The following is a 17,494-nucleotide window of genomic DNA, read 5'->3' on the forward strand; positions in this document are numbered from 1 at the left end:
TTCTTGTGTACTCTTGCACTTCACCTGGATTATCAAAATAGATGTGTCACCCTTTTACTGTGCCGGACAGTCTCTTAGGCTAAATCAAATCGGAAAGAATTGAGTCACCAGTGAATGGTTTTATTGAAATAATAAAGCAAAATAGCTACAAGAGAAATATGGCAAAGCAACACGTGGCAGTTGCATTGTTGGACATCCAGTATAAAATAGTAATAACTTATGTTCATAGGAAGATTTTTACAACTATATTGTATGCATCGTCATGTATACTGTCGGGCTGGGTTAGCATGGAGCCGAATGAATTGCGTGCACTGGCACCGCAGACACGTAACTTATATCAGAGTTGTCTGAACGAATTGAATTTTCTTTGGTTCATGCAAGAACACACGGGTCAATTGTCAAATTTGCATCAGGGAAAGGGATCATCTGTAGTCATATCTGCCGCACCTTTGTCAAAAACTCATCAATATGCCTGTGGATATGTTTGGCCTATCTGCACACTTTCACCACCAGAGGCAAACACAGAAGAATATTTGAATGCGCATGCACAAATTAAAAACCATCACAATAGTAAAACACAATGACTTCGGGCCGCCTGACACAGTGATCACATTACCGAATTCGCATCTGTGAGGGGCGAGGTTTCAGACCAAGACCGAATCCATTCAATGGTACGCAAGGTCAGACAGACGACTTTTACTGCGACCATCTCAATTTTACTGTTATGTTAGTAAGATCTTCGTCGATTTTTCACTAATAATAACATTGCAATTTTCTGTTATGTTCAAATCCAAGTGATTATAACAAACTAACAATAGTCAGGCAGGTTCAAACAACATATTGGTGTGCACACTGCACATACTACATACAGTACACACTCTTGCATCATCTACATTGTCACATGCATCAACTGAAGAACATCTATTCCGTGTAAATGCAGCGTCTGCTTCAGATGAAGTGATAAAAGGTATGACTGCAGGGCTGGGGAGTCATGAATTCCATTTCAATTTTCTCACATAAATTTTATAACACGTTTTGGAGTCGAGTTTGGAAAACGCATACTGGTGGCAAAGTGAACCGACTCCACAGCCCTGATATACTGTTACTGCTACCAACATAAACTGTTAACATGGTGCATCATGTGAGGTGTGAAGAATCTTTGAATTTAGTATCATCCGATCAGATACAATCTTGTTGAATCAGGGATCAAAGCTGCCCAGTGCCCACCAGTTCTAATTGCTTTCAACATGAAAGTAAAAGCTGTTCGTCCTCGTAACTGCATTCTCGAATGCTTCAAAATCAACAGAATGGTCTCCTACTCCCATACACATTCATAGTAACATCAAGTCACATATAGACGGACACCACGTCGATCATATTAATGCAGCGTACAGCTTGGTCAAGATGGAACAAATACGGGTCACAAGAAAAGAAATGCTGGGTCTCGCACTACATCAATGCATTACACATGCCTGTATCCAACAGAGCTAATAATTTTCAGTATAGTGTTTTAAACGAAACATGGGCCCAACGACCTTGCGATGCTTTCTATAATGTCGCACAAGCCTCCCTCGTTTCAAATAACAGTGGGCAAACTCAACGGGACTATACACATCGTTCAGAATTTGGCAGTATTGTCTGTCAACCATCCGCATGACTTGCCTTTGAACGGCCATTCTGTCAACGTGATCATACCACGAGCTTGATGTTCTGTTAGCTCCTCCGCATCGACATAATCCGGCCCGAGACTTCGGCAGGCAACACTTCAAACCGAACGGATCAATATCATCCCCAAATAGCAGTGGTTTGCATCCTCATGAAAACGGAATTGTTGTCGACATTTTCTCCAGATCCTTCACTTGTTGTCGAAGATACAAAATTCTGCGAAAGAATCAAGTCAGAAATTCTGTAGGCTTTCCACTCAATACTTTCAAGAGTTGTACCTCTGTTCCTGAATTGTGGAATGAATCTCCGCTGATCTCACTCTGGAACGTGACATTTTCATTGAAGTACTGAGCTGAGAGGTGTGGTTCACTACAAACAGGTGATTCTCGTCGCACAGTCTCACGGACTAAAACAAAGAGCATGCATTAGTGTTTGAGTTAAACAACCAGAAAATTCTCAGCTGTTCTGAATTCGATTAGAATTATAGCCAGTGTTGGGATCAAGTCACTACCTTCGAGTCACGAGTCATTTCGAGTCATTGCACATTTTGACTTGAGTCAAGTCACAATTCAAGTCAAATTGAAAAATTGAATTTTTAAAGTATGAGTGATGATTCAAAGTCATTACATTTTGCTAGATGTGTGAAAGACAGATGTATTGATCATATATCTTGAATCTAACAACAAGTATAAAGTCAAATATACATGCAAAAAGACGTATCGTATCGCGAATAAAATACACGAGCCAAAATAGACGATCATATATGAAGCGTCGGGAAGTTGAAACAAATTGATATGGTATAATACACTACACATCCGTGAGAATATAAACGCATAAAGTATATTCATTTGATTCAAATCATACATTGTTAAGGAGGGCACTGCGTGATGTAAGCACTGAGCCGTCTATGAAACATGGATACGTTGCTATTAGATTATTATTGTACTGCTAGTACATAAACGTAAGCTGTCATCATTTCGTTTTCGGTCAATTTATTTGTGGTGCAGCAAGGGGGCATCCATGAAAGGTACAATCGGTGAATGACTGGTTGCTCTCACAAGTCACACCGGCGTATCGCAAATACAATAATCCGAACATTAACAAGATACAGAGATTTCCGCTTACTCGATGACTTGAAGTTGACTCGTAAATTTTGCTCCGAGTCATGAATCAATTCATATTTCCAAAGAGCCGAGTCAAGTCATTTTGCAAAGCGACTCAAGTCAAGTCGTACGAAAAAGTTGACTCGAGTCATCACTGATTATAGCTACACAATTTTTTTCTAAATCAGATTAGAATTACTAAATTTTCAACTTGAAAATTGAATTATTTTCAAAATTAGAAAAAACATAACTTCACCATTTCCGCAAAAATAAAGAAATTAGATGAAAATTAGAGCTTAGAACAGGGCTGGCCAACCCTTTCAGCCAAAGGGCCACATTCGATTGACGAACTGATGTGCGGGCCACTAGCCGCGCCAAGCGCGAAAATTTTTTGAAGTTCACAGGTCAATAATATTGTCGCCTGACTATATTGCGGGCCTGCTGTATATCGCTGGGCTCAGTTTGCAAGGACTGGGCAATCGGCGTCTGGACATATCGATATCGAAAGTTTCGACCAACGTCAATCATTTTATGCCTAGGTTTCATAGTCGACGGTCTTTCTGCGAGTGCAAACGCAAAGTCGCATATGTTGAACGACACTCTGTCTCGTAATCGCGAATATAGTTAGATTCAATCTGATACATTAGGCGTTCTTTCATTTTCACAAGAGGGCAACGATATTAAAAGCAAAATAATCGAGTGACAACATTTTGCTAGAAGCGTGTAGAAATTTTTTACTTTTGATAAATCTATTGCAAATCATTCTGCTTTATTGTAGTGTACGAAGATCTATCAATATCTGCCAATGCGTCGGAACTGATATTTTAATCATCACATCTCAAGTGTTGCGACCAGACTAATCAAATTTTTGGTTGGCCTCACAAGTTGACAATCTGTGCAATCCATTTTTGATAACATTAGAAATTTCGGAAATTACCTCGCGGGCCACTCAAAACCTTCTCACGGGCCACGGGTTGGTCGGCCCTGGCTTAGAAACATTTCACTTGAATTAGAGTAATACGACAACTAGATGTCCAAGACTGATGAAGACTGCTCCAAGACCAAATCACCTGTCGTTCCATCTGCTCGGCGGGCCACCCCTGCACATGACCGATATACTTTTCGTCGTAAAACCCGCGAAGAGTCTCCAAAACTCTCTCGGCGACCTTGCACGTTTCCACAGACCGACTGTTGGATGCAGGAAACTGAATTTGACAGAGCAATCGGCTGGAATCAAAAAGAGTCGCAAACCTTGTAAGTTCGTCCGTTACTTCAGCAAGCCGGGGTTTCTTAAAATGTGTAGGCTCCATCTTCTCTTTCTCGTCCGATTCCGTGGTACCTGTCACGCAGGATGGCTCACTTAATTGATCGGTCTACAGCGAGTTCATCCATTACATAGTAAAAGGTTGATATCTTCACGTTAACGAAATGATTAAGCATAATGTTGAACATTTCATTGCAAGCACAGAACATGTCAGTTTTCCCAAGGTTTTTACCACTTCTGTTGTATTCGACTTGGAAGAGTAGCAAAGGTAGCATCAATATAGGGTTAACATATATCCACTTTTTCAATAAATTGAAAGTGTGCTCGGGATGACGCCTAAATGACTTTTTTTTGGGAATGTGTCCTTTTTTTTTCAAGTACCATTAATTATTAAAATGCGATCAAAAACTCTACTCCGACGCAGCAATTGGCAAGACAATGAACGAAAAATATGACCCGACGGGTATTTTGGGAGTAGAGAGGGGGAAAGATCACCTTTTTTTAGTCAAACCGGTACTATTGGTCGAAATTTTTTTCAATTTTCCGGCACTAGAGCTTTTAGAATTTTTACAAAGTGTCCTCTATTTCGCATCTCAAAAATATGGTAACCCCGATCAATAAACATCCTCTCAAATCATTTCTGAATATACTACGAACCTAGGTCTAATTAGTCCAATTATTGCGACAGCAAAAATTGGAGGTACAAGACCAACAAACCTGTGAGTTGCTGGCTTTGAGCTGCAGCATTGAGTAGCATCTGGAGAGCTGCAAGACAAGGAATCAATCAAGACTAAATTCCACAACTAACGAACTGTGCACAAATAGTTTAAATATAGCAAAGAATACAGGATAATAAGTGAGGTTAAGTTGCCCTAGTCCTGTTTTTTTCTCGCATTACGACAACCCTGGCTATGCAGTATTTCGACCTTCTACACAAGCATTGCGCGCACCCTTTCGAATTAGCTACATATATGGGATGCCCCTTACAATGTTGCATGAAGTGTACTCAATTGAAAGACAACACAGTATGTACACCTTCATACATCATTTCACTGCTGTGGATGAGCATAACGCTAGTACTGGTACTACACAAGTAAATCACTTCTTGGAAATGTTTTTGAAGGAACACCAGCAAATGCTTGCTATGACTTTACCATACTAGACCAGCCCCATAAACCATAGCAGGCTCTCATTGTACGTATATATGCAAACACTGAACACTGCATAGCGCTAATCAAGTAGCCGTCATAATAAGCAGATGACACTGGTTCTGGTTGAACTAATCCAATATCTACAGGGGCTTATATCCTTAGAAACTCTCAACAACGCAGCTGCAGAGAAACAGAAATTCACTACAGTTAATGTAATGTCACCCAGAAATGTACAAGCATTGTGGTTAAAGCCATAATAAATACTGCATTTGGTAAGCTCTAAACTTTTTGTCACTTGTCACAGAGTCAGAAAAATGGAGTTGCTCGCGTACGCCGTAAAATTCTCTAGGTTTATAAAACCCCTGTTGAGGAAGATGTAAATTATGATGGAACAGCAACAGCTTCAAGATGTTCTTTATAAAGGATTTCCTGTGGTAAAGGCTCCCTTTTCTGTAACACCATTTCTTCATAATCCTTTCCTCAAATCTTTCTGACTTCCATCCCACTCCGGTGTCGGTAACGATTAAAAGATTTTTTACCAGTCTTCAAGTTGCCTTCGATTGATGTCGACTCCGCCTTTTCTTCCACCGAAGCTTTGTTGGCTTGATTCAAGACGGAAGACAACGTCTCGACCAGTGCAGAGGAACCGTCTCCGTTCAGCGTCCTTGCATTTGCGGAACCGTTCAGTCCCGCATTTGAGGAAGCTTCCAACACAGCATGAGTAGTTACAGATTAATACACGATCAATAACATGGCAACATAGCGAAACAATATCAAGAAGCTTACCTGCCTTGGGAACATCCTGTGAAGATAACGGTGTGCTCGAGCTGCTCTTTGAGCGTTCTTCCCGACCGGTACCGTCGTCTCTGACATCAGCACCTTCACAGCGAGAGTTACTCTCCGAAATTTTGTCTCCGTACGTTCTTGCTTTTGCGTGTGATGCAGCAGATTCGCTATTCTGCCTACCGATGCCATGTCTCGTTTCGTGGGCGGAATTTGTGGATCTATAGTCTCGGTCTTGTGACTTCCCCGGATCGACATGGTTTCCACCATGACGGGATTCCGGCATTCTCTTGTCCCTATAATCGAGATCACGATAATCGCGATCTTTAACATTCGAAGTCCGGTAGTCTCGGTCTTTGTATTCCTTATTACTGTGTACATCGTGGCCAGACCTTTGCCGGGCCAGCGCCTTTTTCCCGTCACTACTGTGAGAATGTGCGGTTTTCTGCAATTTTGCGGCAGACAAGTGACCACCACTAGACGTATCTCCCGAGTGCTTCACAGAGGCTGCAATAAAAATTGTGTCAGACTCTATCAATGAAGATATTTCTCAACCCATTCACGCTACATACCTCGATTGTGTTGCAACTTTGATTTCTCCTTCTTTACGTCAATGGCCCGACTATAGAAAGAACGTTTTTTCTGTCAGAGAAGAAAAATGACACCTAAAAATCTGCTCACTAACCTGTTACTCCAGTCTTTGGGCCTCTCCCATTGTGATGATTTTGTTTTGATATTGAAAAAGTACAGTTTTCCGTTGGAACTCAATTGCTCCGACCAGTCACCGCAAACTCGTATCGCACCTGGTATCTGTATGAACTACAGTTCGGAAAATGTGCTTCCATCACAGAAACAAAATACAATATTACCTGAGCAATGATATTCGCTTTCAAGGTTCGACCATCATTCTTGCCACTAGAACTTCCTGAAACAATAATTCAGTAAGAGCGACGCCTTATTGAAATTTGAAAATAAAGATGTTGCACCATTGCTGCAAACATGAACCAGAATTTATGATCATTATTGCTTTAGGCTCCTTTATAAAGAATAATTGAAGTAAATATCGATAATTGACACGTTCAGTCAATTCCAGCCTGGGATACAGACTTGTGATTGTACTATTTTCATAGCAACAACTAAGTGAATTAATGCCTAATTAAGTTATTATCATTGTGTACTTGGTTACTTTGCAGGCTCATGTTTTATGTATTCGTATGGACCTATTACTTCAATGAGCAGTGATTACCATGTCATTTTGGCACTCTTGTGTCTTTTCCTACAGCTCTACAGCACGATATTTTGATATGAACAAATGAAATTGCAGTACTTATCACTAAGTCGCATTATCAATACTATAAAATATCAAATCGTTAACCATAACATGATCATTGGAAATGATTGAAAAACATATTGTTACATAAATCACAATATATTGCAAAAAACTAACCTTTATGCGTCATTTTATCATTTTGTTTTTGAGTATAGTAATCCTTTCTGCCATCTCCGACTCGGTGTTGGTGCTGACCCATGTCAGGTTTACCCATCATCATACGATCTCTGAAAGTTGATGTATTATAAATATCAAGAAATACCCCTGTGAATATCACAAGCTCACCAAATTCAATGCAGTAACGATGGTTTGCAGATTGGTAACATCTTCTTCGTTTGGCAATCAGGATTCTTGATTTACCATGTTACCAAAGCTGCAATACTGCGCCAAGTGGCAACAAGGACACGTGTCTAAAGTTGTGGGATAATTTCTTATTGTATCGACTATTCGCAAACATAATGAAACATTACCGATTTTTAACAAGTTGGTAAATGATGGCAATATCACCCAGTCTCATTCAAAATTTGGTAAAAGCAAGAAAGGTTTTGTTGTTGCCTCAATATATAAGTGACTTGCTATCGGTGGCCTACATATCAATGACATACAGTGGTACTGTTTCATACTGCAACTAGTATGAATACAGGTAAAAAGAATACCGAGTCTATACATTTCTGGCTTAGGCATAATTGTTTATCTGAAGCAATACTGCATTATCAACTGCGCAGGCTGCATACTAGTTGTGGCCTTTTTAGAGATCAATGACATACAGTATAATACTGTTTTATAGTGAAATCAGATTAGAGAAATAACTAAGAATTACCAAGCCTACATTACTGGTAGCATTTGACTATTCAAAGCAATACTGCATTATCGAAAGCGCACACCGTTTACCAAGGCATCTAAACCAGGCGCGATAAAAATAACTGCTTCGAAGTTTTAAATGTTATGATCAAAGCACTTCCTGGACATATATAGATCTTACTGAAAAATTCAATACAATTACACGTATAGATTCTATGCATTATTAGATAGGATGCATACATTGACCTGGTAAGTTTTACTGTTATTCGTGACCTAGACAAAACGCTTTCGCGATCCACTAAAAGCAGTTGCAGAGCATTATCCAAGAGATGCCGCCAACCAACGGCACATGATAATGAAGTATCATGCAAAATTTATACATTGATGTTGCGAGGCCGTTTATAATCATTCAAGAAGCACTGCTCAATCAGACCAAATTATACACAAAAAAATAGTTATTACTTCCAATGCTTTCTGCTGTTCACCAGGACGGAGGAAGGCGAACTTTTAAAAATGCTAAAACCATGGCAGGTCTCAGAAAGAACTTTTCCAACCGCAGAAACATAGTGAATCTTATGATTATAAAAACCAATGTGCAGAAAGATCGAAATAGTCAATTTCTGCACGAAACATGCAATATAAATCTGAAAAATGGCAGACCTATAGATCTCACCCCAGACTGGAAACGATGATTGTTTTTGCCATTAAGTTGTGCGTGACAGAAAGGGTTCTTGCAAATAATAATTAAGGAAGTACCCGAAAATTGTGCATGACGTTACAACCAATTCCAATCTGGCTCACATCTCCGAAACTAACCAAACCCCAAAATGGATTACCAGCCTCGGAAATTCGGTCGTGAAAACCGCCGAAGCCAGACATGCTTCGATATCGCAGTGGGGGAATCTATACGCAATGAAGGTATAGTTGACTATGTATATTGTCCACAAATCGTACAATACCCACCAAAAGTCAGTAAGTTGCGGAAGACGAAATCTTTCATCAGACGAAGCACGGAAACAGGCGGCTGGCAGATACACCAACTCCGGGACCGACAAGATCGCTGGAGCGAATTTGCCAATCACAAATATACGGGATGATGAGCCATCGCCCATCGGTCATCGGTCTAGGGCTCTAGGCCAGTGCTCTTCAACCCTTTTCGTCGTGGTACGCCCTTTTAACGTTTACCCGAAACTCGTACACCCCTGACCATATAACACACTGATTCGATATAGTAAGCCGAATCCAGGGCTGTTCAACCTTCCTGCTATTAAAGGTCAACTGCATCTAAAAAATGACTTCGTCTTATTTCGTACGTTATGTGGTTAGGAATATGAATATAATAATAAAAATTCAAATTACATGATAGTTTTCAAGTAATTTAAATTATAAATCGAAAAGCTGAAAAACGGATATGAAATCATTCAGCTATGAAATGACGTCATGTGAGTGACACGACAAAAGTCCTGGTATAGCTCAGTGTGGTAAACAGATAGTTATTCGTGTTGGGATTGATTTTGATACTGGATTTGATTGTGAATATGGAAGGTATGAAGAAGATGAGGCACGGAGGTACATCTTGTGTCGCGTATGGTCGCTCGAATACGCGATATTCGGTTCCCAAAGTGTCTTTTCATCGCTGTCCAAACCCTATTGCTGGAGAGGATTATGAAGACTGTGAAAGTGATATCCAATCCCTGTCAAGCTAGCTTCCACCCAACAGAGTTAGATGGCGAGTCAGAGTGAGTACTTGAACAGTGTAATCATATTTGTACCCAGTCTTCACCAAGATATTGATTTGCAGGCATTCAGATTCAGAGGAATGTCTGGAGAATAGCAAGATCCAGTTTGTGATTGTGGACAGAAATAAAGCTGGTGAGCATTTTTCAACATTGTCCAATGCGTCAATCAGAGTCGGACGTGCAAGAGTCTGGTTTAGGCAGCACATTGAGAATCAATCAAGACTGCAAAAACTGCTCATACTCCAGATTTTGATTTACGGGTATAGATGCCGTTACATCCTTTGAAGATGAAATAGCCTACTTCACTGTATCAAAAAGAAACAAACTGCTCCATTCAGCATATATACATGATACATATAGGCCTAAATTTAAGTTACAATGAATAGCATCTTTGATTCTGTTGTTTACCATTATGATAATCCATTTTCAGATTCATTGGCATATGACAGGATTTGCGATGTTCTCTACTCAACGCGAATGAAAAATGACATACGCCATCTATCGCTGAATGGAAACACTGCTGGAAGTGAATCATTCAATGCCCTCCTCAATCATTTCTGCCCAAAGTTATATCACTACAACCATATTTCAGTCAAAAAAAAGCCAGGTAGGTACCTTGCAGTTTCTCGCCTATTCAAAACAACCTATATAAGATTTTGGCATAATTACTATGCATTTTTTGTAGGATGCAGTTGGCAATCCTTCATTTCAATGAAAATTGCTCGAAAACTCAGAAAATGTCGAAAGAAGGAGCACCGCGGTCAAATACCCGAAACGTACAAAAATGGGGAATGTTCGGTCCACAAGATACTTGACACAAGATACTTGAAAATTCAACATTTGGTAACTGCCGTTGATCTGACTGCATCATAAGATTTCGTCATATTGTTATGCATGTTCTAGATTACTGCAATGAGCTTGTCGAAGAAGTTCAAGCACTCATCAGAACTGGACCAGAAACTGTTGAGTTGAGCGACTGTGCTGAGACCGTTTCACCTCCTCTTGACTAGCAGCATAATCAAAATTAGAGAGGAAGCGAAGCTATTGCCCGACATAAAACCCGATATGCTTTTCTGCCTGACACAGTAGCTATTTTGGTCGATTAGTTGTATGCGTTTATTATTTGGAATACAACTGTACAGTGTACATTCACAATGTGGCGTTACTGAACTGGAATCCTTTGTAAGAATTTGATGTAAATTTTGTTCGGACAGCAGATACAACGCATGCAGGCAGGATTTTCCGCTGGTTTTTGCCACAGAATCTCCATACCCAGCGAACACAATTTCTGTAGGCAGTATGTTTCAGCTTCCTGAAAAGTGAAAACAGGTGTATTAGTGCGAGAAAAGTATTTGGCAACCGAATCAGAGACTCATCCCATATTCATGCATCGAACTCGATGTTATTATTCTGCGGCCATATTCCTGTCGATATCCATAGTAGGACATCTCCAATACGTCAACGTCCAGACACACTGAATTGAATCCTGGCAATTCTGTGATACACTTTAATTCTGTCAGTAACTCTCGGAACCTCCTTACAGCACAAACTTATCAAGATGTCAGATATCAAGATACATGACTGAAACGAGCTATTACACTACAGACTATATATACAACTGTATTTCATGTAGTCTCGACGAACGGCTTGCGCTGAGCAAGCTATAGGCTGATCATGACCCATCATCATGAAGCTGCAAGGGGTTCCACTGACGTGGGATCGAGCGCATCAACACCTGAACCAATCCGACATTTAAACGGTAATTTTGTAAGTATGTGAAAAAATGATACTTACATTCGACATCCGAGTACTCGGACTCAGTCTCAATATCACTTGGCAAATCCGTTACAATGGAAACCTCGGCCATAACTGACTAGAATAAAAACTGCGAGAACACAAACAGCCGCTGTGACCGGTGTTGATAATATGTGTCACTCACTTGACGTCACAATGCACATTCTGCTTTTTCTGTAAACATGCCAATATTGGAACTTTCAGTCAAAATTACGGCAATTTCCGATTGAGTTGAAACACGGAAAGTCGGTAATTTCGTTATGAAAAAAAATTCTGAACATGATTCCGCAAAGTTGTTATGAAGATCGTATTTCGATTACAGCGTACGGCCACATCCAGGTGGAGAGACGTCATGGCCCATCTGGACGTCTACATTCATACTGGAACTACTGGGAACTTGGCACATCGGAAAGCCCTTGTGGTGTTCTGTGCCATCACTGATTTCTTGAGATATACCTTGCGCATAAAAATTTTAAACTTTCGCGGCAGAACACCCCCCGCACGCTTGCTACTTATGCACCAAAATAGCGAGTATAAATGCCGGTAAATGTTATGTAATCTCCTTCTATAGTCGCGTAGGGCGCGAAAAAATTTTCCTCCTCAAGAATAAATTTCGTCGATAATATTGATTGCTTGATATAAACATTTGTGCTTTCTTAGCCCACTGGTAGAGCTTATGGAGGGGGTCTTCGAAAATTTCGGGCACAAAATCATTGATGATGCATCTTCCGGTATTTATTTATCACTTTGTGGCATGTTGTTGTATTTGACCTCCCATCGGGATTGTAGACATAGTCGAAATATATATATATTGGAATCGCCCAGATGTAACAGAAACCTTCATTCGTGAGACGTACACGATTCGGACGTTGGTATTTCTTTAGGGAATTGATCATTTTCCTATGCGATTCGCATTTGTACGGCGGGGTTCAGATTATACACTATTATAAATAAAAACGAAAAACGGCGACACACGCTAATTTGTTTATGTGTAGAGGGCCGCATAATTATATTGTTTAACGGCTGCATATGCGACCGTACGTCTGCAGGTTGGCCATGACCAATGATCATCTCTGGCGCTATTGAAATAAGGTTGAGGCTGCAACGTATTGGAAATGGTGCTACTATAATCAGGGTTCGGGGTTACCGGACCACCATGTAATGCCGTGGTTCTTAAACTCGACTCCCGCAACCCGCTGGCTACGCCCAGTGCAATTATGTACATTTAGCCTATTTAAAAGCATCTCTCGGGAAGTACCAATTCAAAATGTTTGAGCTCAACCAATAAGTCTATTACCAACGTTTAAATAATGAGGAGAAGCATTTGCATGAGACATGTGACATCACAAAAGGAATGTAGGCCTAATCTACATAAGCTGCTTGCTGTTAATATGAGCATTGTTCGATATCGCACAGCCGATCAACATGTTTTGATTGAAAATTTTGATTTGAATAAAAGAGTATTTACGGTGAGCACAACGATAATAAATAATTAAGGAATCGGTCAACGTAAATACTATTTTATTCAAATCAAAAAATTTTCGACGGCAATAACTCCGCTTCCACTGGTTGGAATTGAACCAAATTTGGTGAACATCGTTCCTATAGACAACGTAACACTTTGATGGGATGAACAGAACATTTTTAATTCTTTTATTATGTATTTTTACATATTAAATCGAAACTTTCTTCTCCTGTAGCAATGCGGCTACTGGCTGGAATTGAACCAAATTTGGTGTTTAGGCTTAAATTAGGTAACCTAACAATTGTATCAAGAAGCCATGCAGTATGATTTGAGAAAAAAGCCATTTTTGAATACCCCTAATGTACATAGGCTTATGACATTCAACTAAGCCAACTGTTATCTAAGTTTAGCGTATTTGATAACTTGACCCGTCTAAACCAAACCAATTAAACGCACTGCGACACCAGAGCAGGGGTTCTCACCCTTGCGGATCGGTATAACATCAAGATAAATGCTGCTTACCGGTGAGCCTACACTACAGTACAGGGCTGTGGAGTCGGTAAATTTTACCACCGACTCCGGCTCCGACTCCGACTCCACACATTTTCAATATACCGACTCCGACTCCGACTCCGACTCCTGAGTCTTCGAACGTACCGACTCCGACTCCGACTCCGACTCCTGGGTCTTTAAACGTACCGACTCCGACTCCCGACTCCGACTCCGACTCCAGTAATATTACCAATTTACTTCGAAAATTATATGCCACATTGTCGGTTGAATGACTATCCTACAACCATTAAACATATTCAAACATATTCAAACATATGAATAACGGTGGCATGCTAAATCGTTCCATTGTGGAACAGCTCGAATTATCCACTATGCAATTAACATGAAAGAAAGATTTGCTAAATATCCTTCCTTTTTCAAGTTTTTATAACGTGGACTCTCTAATATCCTGAAATGTATGAATCATTCAAATATGGCAGATATCCAATAATGTATGATAAAATGTAGATAAAAATCCAAGTGTAGCTCTTGTGTATGAGGTAGCAACTGATAAAAGAGATTGAACTTACTAATTTTGTCATTGCCCACTATCCTGATTACAAGCACACACACTCTAACTACTAATATACATTGGTCATAAACGGAATTTAGTTAAGTAGTCAAAGACCATAGCCTATGTCTAGTCTACATGTACTTAATCAAGTATTCAAGGATTGGGACTTGCAGTCTTTCTTAATCATTTGTTCGACCCAAACAGCTAAGCTACACTACAAATATTTTTCATTTCGTCAAGCGGGAAGCATCGTTTGGTCATATTTACATCATTTTTACAATTTTACAAAACCAGCCGATGCATTTGCTCTGTCACAGTATCATAGTATAATTCCAAGAATTGCATCAATTTCGACTGCATCGCGAAAACGCATTTTGCGATTTTCTTCCCCTGTGCAACTGAGTTGTAATGTAGTAAGTAATGTCTAATTTTATCCATATAAGGGGTGGGCAACTTTGTCGGCCAAAGGGACACATGAGATTTACGAACCATTGCGCGGGCAACTGGAATGTTGATAACCTTGTCCTAGTCGTCCGATAGGAGCAAACCGAATTAGGTAACATTGCAAACAATACTTACGCTCTAAAATTGATAATATGTCATGCAACTGTGCGGTGCGCAATCAGGCCCTTGTCGCGCGAAGCGCGAAATTTTTTTGCAATATGTCTGAATTATATCAATAAATATGTTGCTAACATACATTGTGGGTCGCATTTGTATACCACTGGGCTCATTTGGCAAGGACAGGATTATTCGATGTTTAGACATAGCAAAATCGACGGTATCAGTGAACATGCCTCTATCATTTTGTGCAAATGTTTTGTCGACGATCTCGATGCGAGTGCACAAGCGAAGCCGTATCTCCTTATTGCGAATATAGTTAGACTCAATTCTGTGAAAAATATGTATTTATAATTTTCAGAAGAGGGCTCAAATAGGCCTACTGAATGCAAGAAATCTAGTGACAATGAATCACGCGAAGTACCGAGAAAAATTTCAAGTCAAATAAATCTGCTATGAAACAATCTACTTTATGGTCATATACGAAGATCTGGGATAAATGTGGCTGGCCCCTTGATACGTCAATGCGTCAGAACTGTTGTTTTAGTCATCATCAAATTTCGCGGTCATGCTAATCAAATTTTGGTTGGCCTTGCAATTGTACCTGATGTCATAAATAATTTCGAGAATTACCTCACAGGCCACACCTAACCTTCTCGTGTGCCAAATTTGGCCTGCGTGCCATAGGCTTGCCGCACGTGATCTGTATGGTTATTAATAACATTGATTGGTGGTACATGAAAATTATAAGGAAAATTCTTTGAAAGCAAATGTTTTCATGATAGAGAAGTTGGAGTCGGAGTCGAAGTCAGGGTCATTCTCACAAACTCCGACTCCGACTCCAGTCAGTATTTTCCTACCGACTCCGACTCCGACTCCGACTCCAGCTATATTATAGTTTTCACGACTCCGACTCCGACTCCGACTCCATCAAGCGAAAATTACCCAGACTCCGACTCCGACTCCACCGACTCCGACTCCGACTCCACAGCCCTGCTACAGTATGCAATAACAACAAATGTATGCAACTGAAAAGAAGATATTTGAAACTTCATTTAATGCTGTATTTTGAAATCAGACATGTTATACGTGACTCTATTAAAGTTGCTGCAGGGTGAAGTGCCAAGTTTCATTGTGTGGTTTCTTTTGAAATATGAAAAATGCAAGTTTGCTGTTTGTTAGCCTCTATTCGACTGATAAATTTCGCTAACTTATACTGTCGAAATTTAACGAACTTTGTTCAAGCGTTTCCTGATATATTTCACATAAAGCTGTTACTAAGATAGTTTTAGGCTACTTTAACAGTTTCGTACAACACTTTCAGCAATTTGACATACACTAAGTACAAAGTAGACCACACAAACTGAACTCTATAATACGACACCGTGTAGAAAATATACATTTCCAATTTTGAAATCACTTTGATGTTTCATTTCTCTAATTAATATGGATAAGCGTCCAATTTCTTGCATTTTGCGTTTGAAATATATCATTTATTTTGCGGACCGGCAGGAAACTTGCTGCGGACCGGTAGTTGAGAGCTACTACACTAGAGTACGGAATTAACCTCTGAATATAGGCTATATTCTCATATAGCCTACAGATTTTGGGTTATTTCGAAATGAAGTCGAGTTTTGTTGCTTTATGATTGAATGAATTGCCCGCCGGAAAAACACGACATTCATTTGTTATTAAGATACAATAGCGTTATGTGCAACACCCCAAGTGGTATTGTGTACGAACACTTCAAAACTCGCAACCTACCACGGTGTGTTCATTGGCTTATACCAAGATTTTCTGCTCCAAGGAAGGAAAATAAATATAATGAACTCGGCTTAGGCAGCATGATATTCAAGTTTGGTACACGACACACGAGAATGCTTAAAAATGAATTCGGTCATTGCTATTATTGACCCATCACCAGTATCCTAACAATCACGTTTTGTTATCGTCGCCCTTCAAAGTACCGCGAAGAACGTCCACAAGTTTTGCCTGTCCGCATCATATCTCATACATAAGTCCGCGTATTCCGAAATAACACACGAACTCGGCCAGTCGCATTATTGGTACATACTATAAGTAAAATGGTTCGTGTCTAAACATTGATAAGCTTTCGGAAAACAAATATTAATTTCAGTTGAAATAAGCGTTAAGAAATCACTGCTGTTTCATGTACGTCTTGTTTACAAGGACGGCAAGCATATGTATCCTCCGGTAGTAGACTTACATTTATTGGTGTCACTTTGGGTAATCACAAAGCAGGCGTCAAGAGCGGATAAAGTAGGCTAATGACATTTGGTTCAAATCAACAATTCTGTGTCGTTTTTTCGTGGTGGGTAAATTCGCAAATATTTGGCACTTACCGTAGCAGTTGCACAGCGCTTCCTGACATGATTCACGGGCCGGAACTCGTGTAGTTTTCGCTAGTTCAGTGTTGAACATTCCGCAGAGTAAGGAGCCAGTGTTTATTCCAATCGAATATAAATCAGCCAAGCTCTAATAATTTTTAGACGCCATACAGGTATTAGTGAGATTGGCTTGGCGGTCAGATTGCTATACTGTCGCGTCGTTCAACGCGGTGGCTGCCTGCCGATCAAGAATATTTTATCGAGGTAAACACTGTAAAGCAATCGCCTTGTAATTTATGACCGCGTGTCACATATATTTGTGTTTTTTTATTTCTCAAATTAATTAGTCAGCAAACACGATAATTTTATGCTTCGTTAGGGATTATGAACACATTACGCGTACGTATCATACAAGTAGGAGTCT

The 17,494-nt window shown here is 39.9% G+C and overlaps 2 protein-coding genes across 6 annotated transcripts; one reads left to right on the plus strand and one right to left on the minus strand.

Moving 5' to 3' along the window:
* Positions 1 to 99: 99 nt before the first annotated feature.
* On the minus strand, positions 100 to 9,180 carry LOC145433202 (uncharacterized). Of its 4 annotated transcripts, none has more exons than XM_080310171.1 (13): positions 9,061 to 9,180; positions 7,582 to 7,706; positions 7,414 to 7,523; positions 6,836 to 6,891; positions 6,652 to 6,776; positions 6,539 to 6,588; positions 5,970 to 6,473; positions 5,723 to 5,887; positions 4,750 to 4,797; positions 4,020 to 4,107; positions 3,839 to 3,956; positions 1,944 to 2,071; positions 100 to 1,881 (listed from the first exon to the last, which is right to left on the minus strand). In XM_080310171.1, the coding sequence occupies exons 3-13, from the start codon at positions 7,514 to 7,516 to the stop codon at positions 1,815 to 1,817; spliced, it is 1,452 nt and encodes a 483-aa protein (XP_080166297.1). In that variant the 5' UTR covers positions 7,517 to 7,523; positions 7,582 to 7,706; positions 9,061 to 9,180; the 3' UTR covers positions 100 to 1,814. The 4 variants fall into 4 exon arrangements, with proteins under 4 accessions (XP_080166297.1, XP_080166299.1, XP_080166300.1 ...); XM_080310173.1 differs by having other exon boundaries at positions 7,582 to 7,677; positions 9,061 to 9,169; XM_080310174.1 differs by lacking the exon at positions 5,723 to 5,887.
* Positions 9,181 to 9,346: 166 nt separating this feature from the next.
* Positions 9,347 to 11,922, plus strand: LOC145433206 (uncharacterized). Of its 2 annotated transcripts, none has more exons than XM_080310179.1 (5): positions 9,347 to 9,836; positions 9,899 to 9,969; positions 10,267 to 10,443; positions 10,522 to 10,679; positions 10,740 to 11,922. In XM_080310179.1, the coding sequence occupies exons 1-5, from the start codon at positions 9,685 to 9,687 to the stop codon at positions 10,806 to 10,808; spliced, it is 627 nt and encodes a 208-aa protein (XP_080166305.1). In that variant the 5' UTR covers positions 9,347 to 9,684; the 3' UTR covers positions 10,809 to 11,922. The 2 variants fall into 2 exon arrangements, with proteins under 2 accessions (XP_080166305.1, XP_080166306.1); XM_080310180.1 differs by having other exon boundaries at positions 9,907 to 9,969.
* Positions 11,923 to 17,494: the final 5,572 nt, after the last annotated feature.

This window comes from Botryllus schlosseri, chromosome 2 (assembly GCF_051294905.1).
Source record: "Botryllus schlosseri isolate E-star chromosome 2, Bs_hap1, whole genome shotgun sequence".
Taxonomy (NCBI): domain Eukaryota; kingdom Metazoa; phylum Chordata; class Ascidiacea; order Stolidobranchia; family Styelidae; genus Botryllus; species Botryllus schlosseri.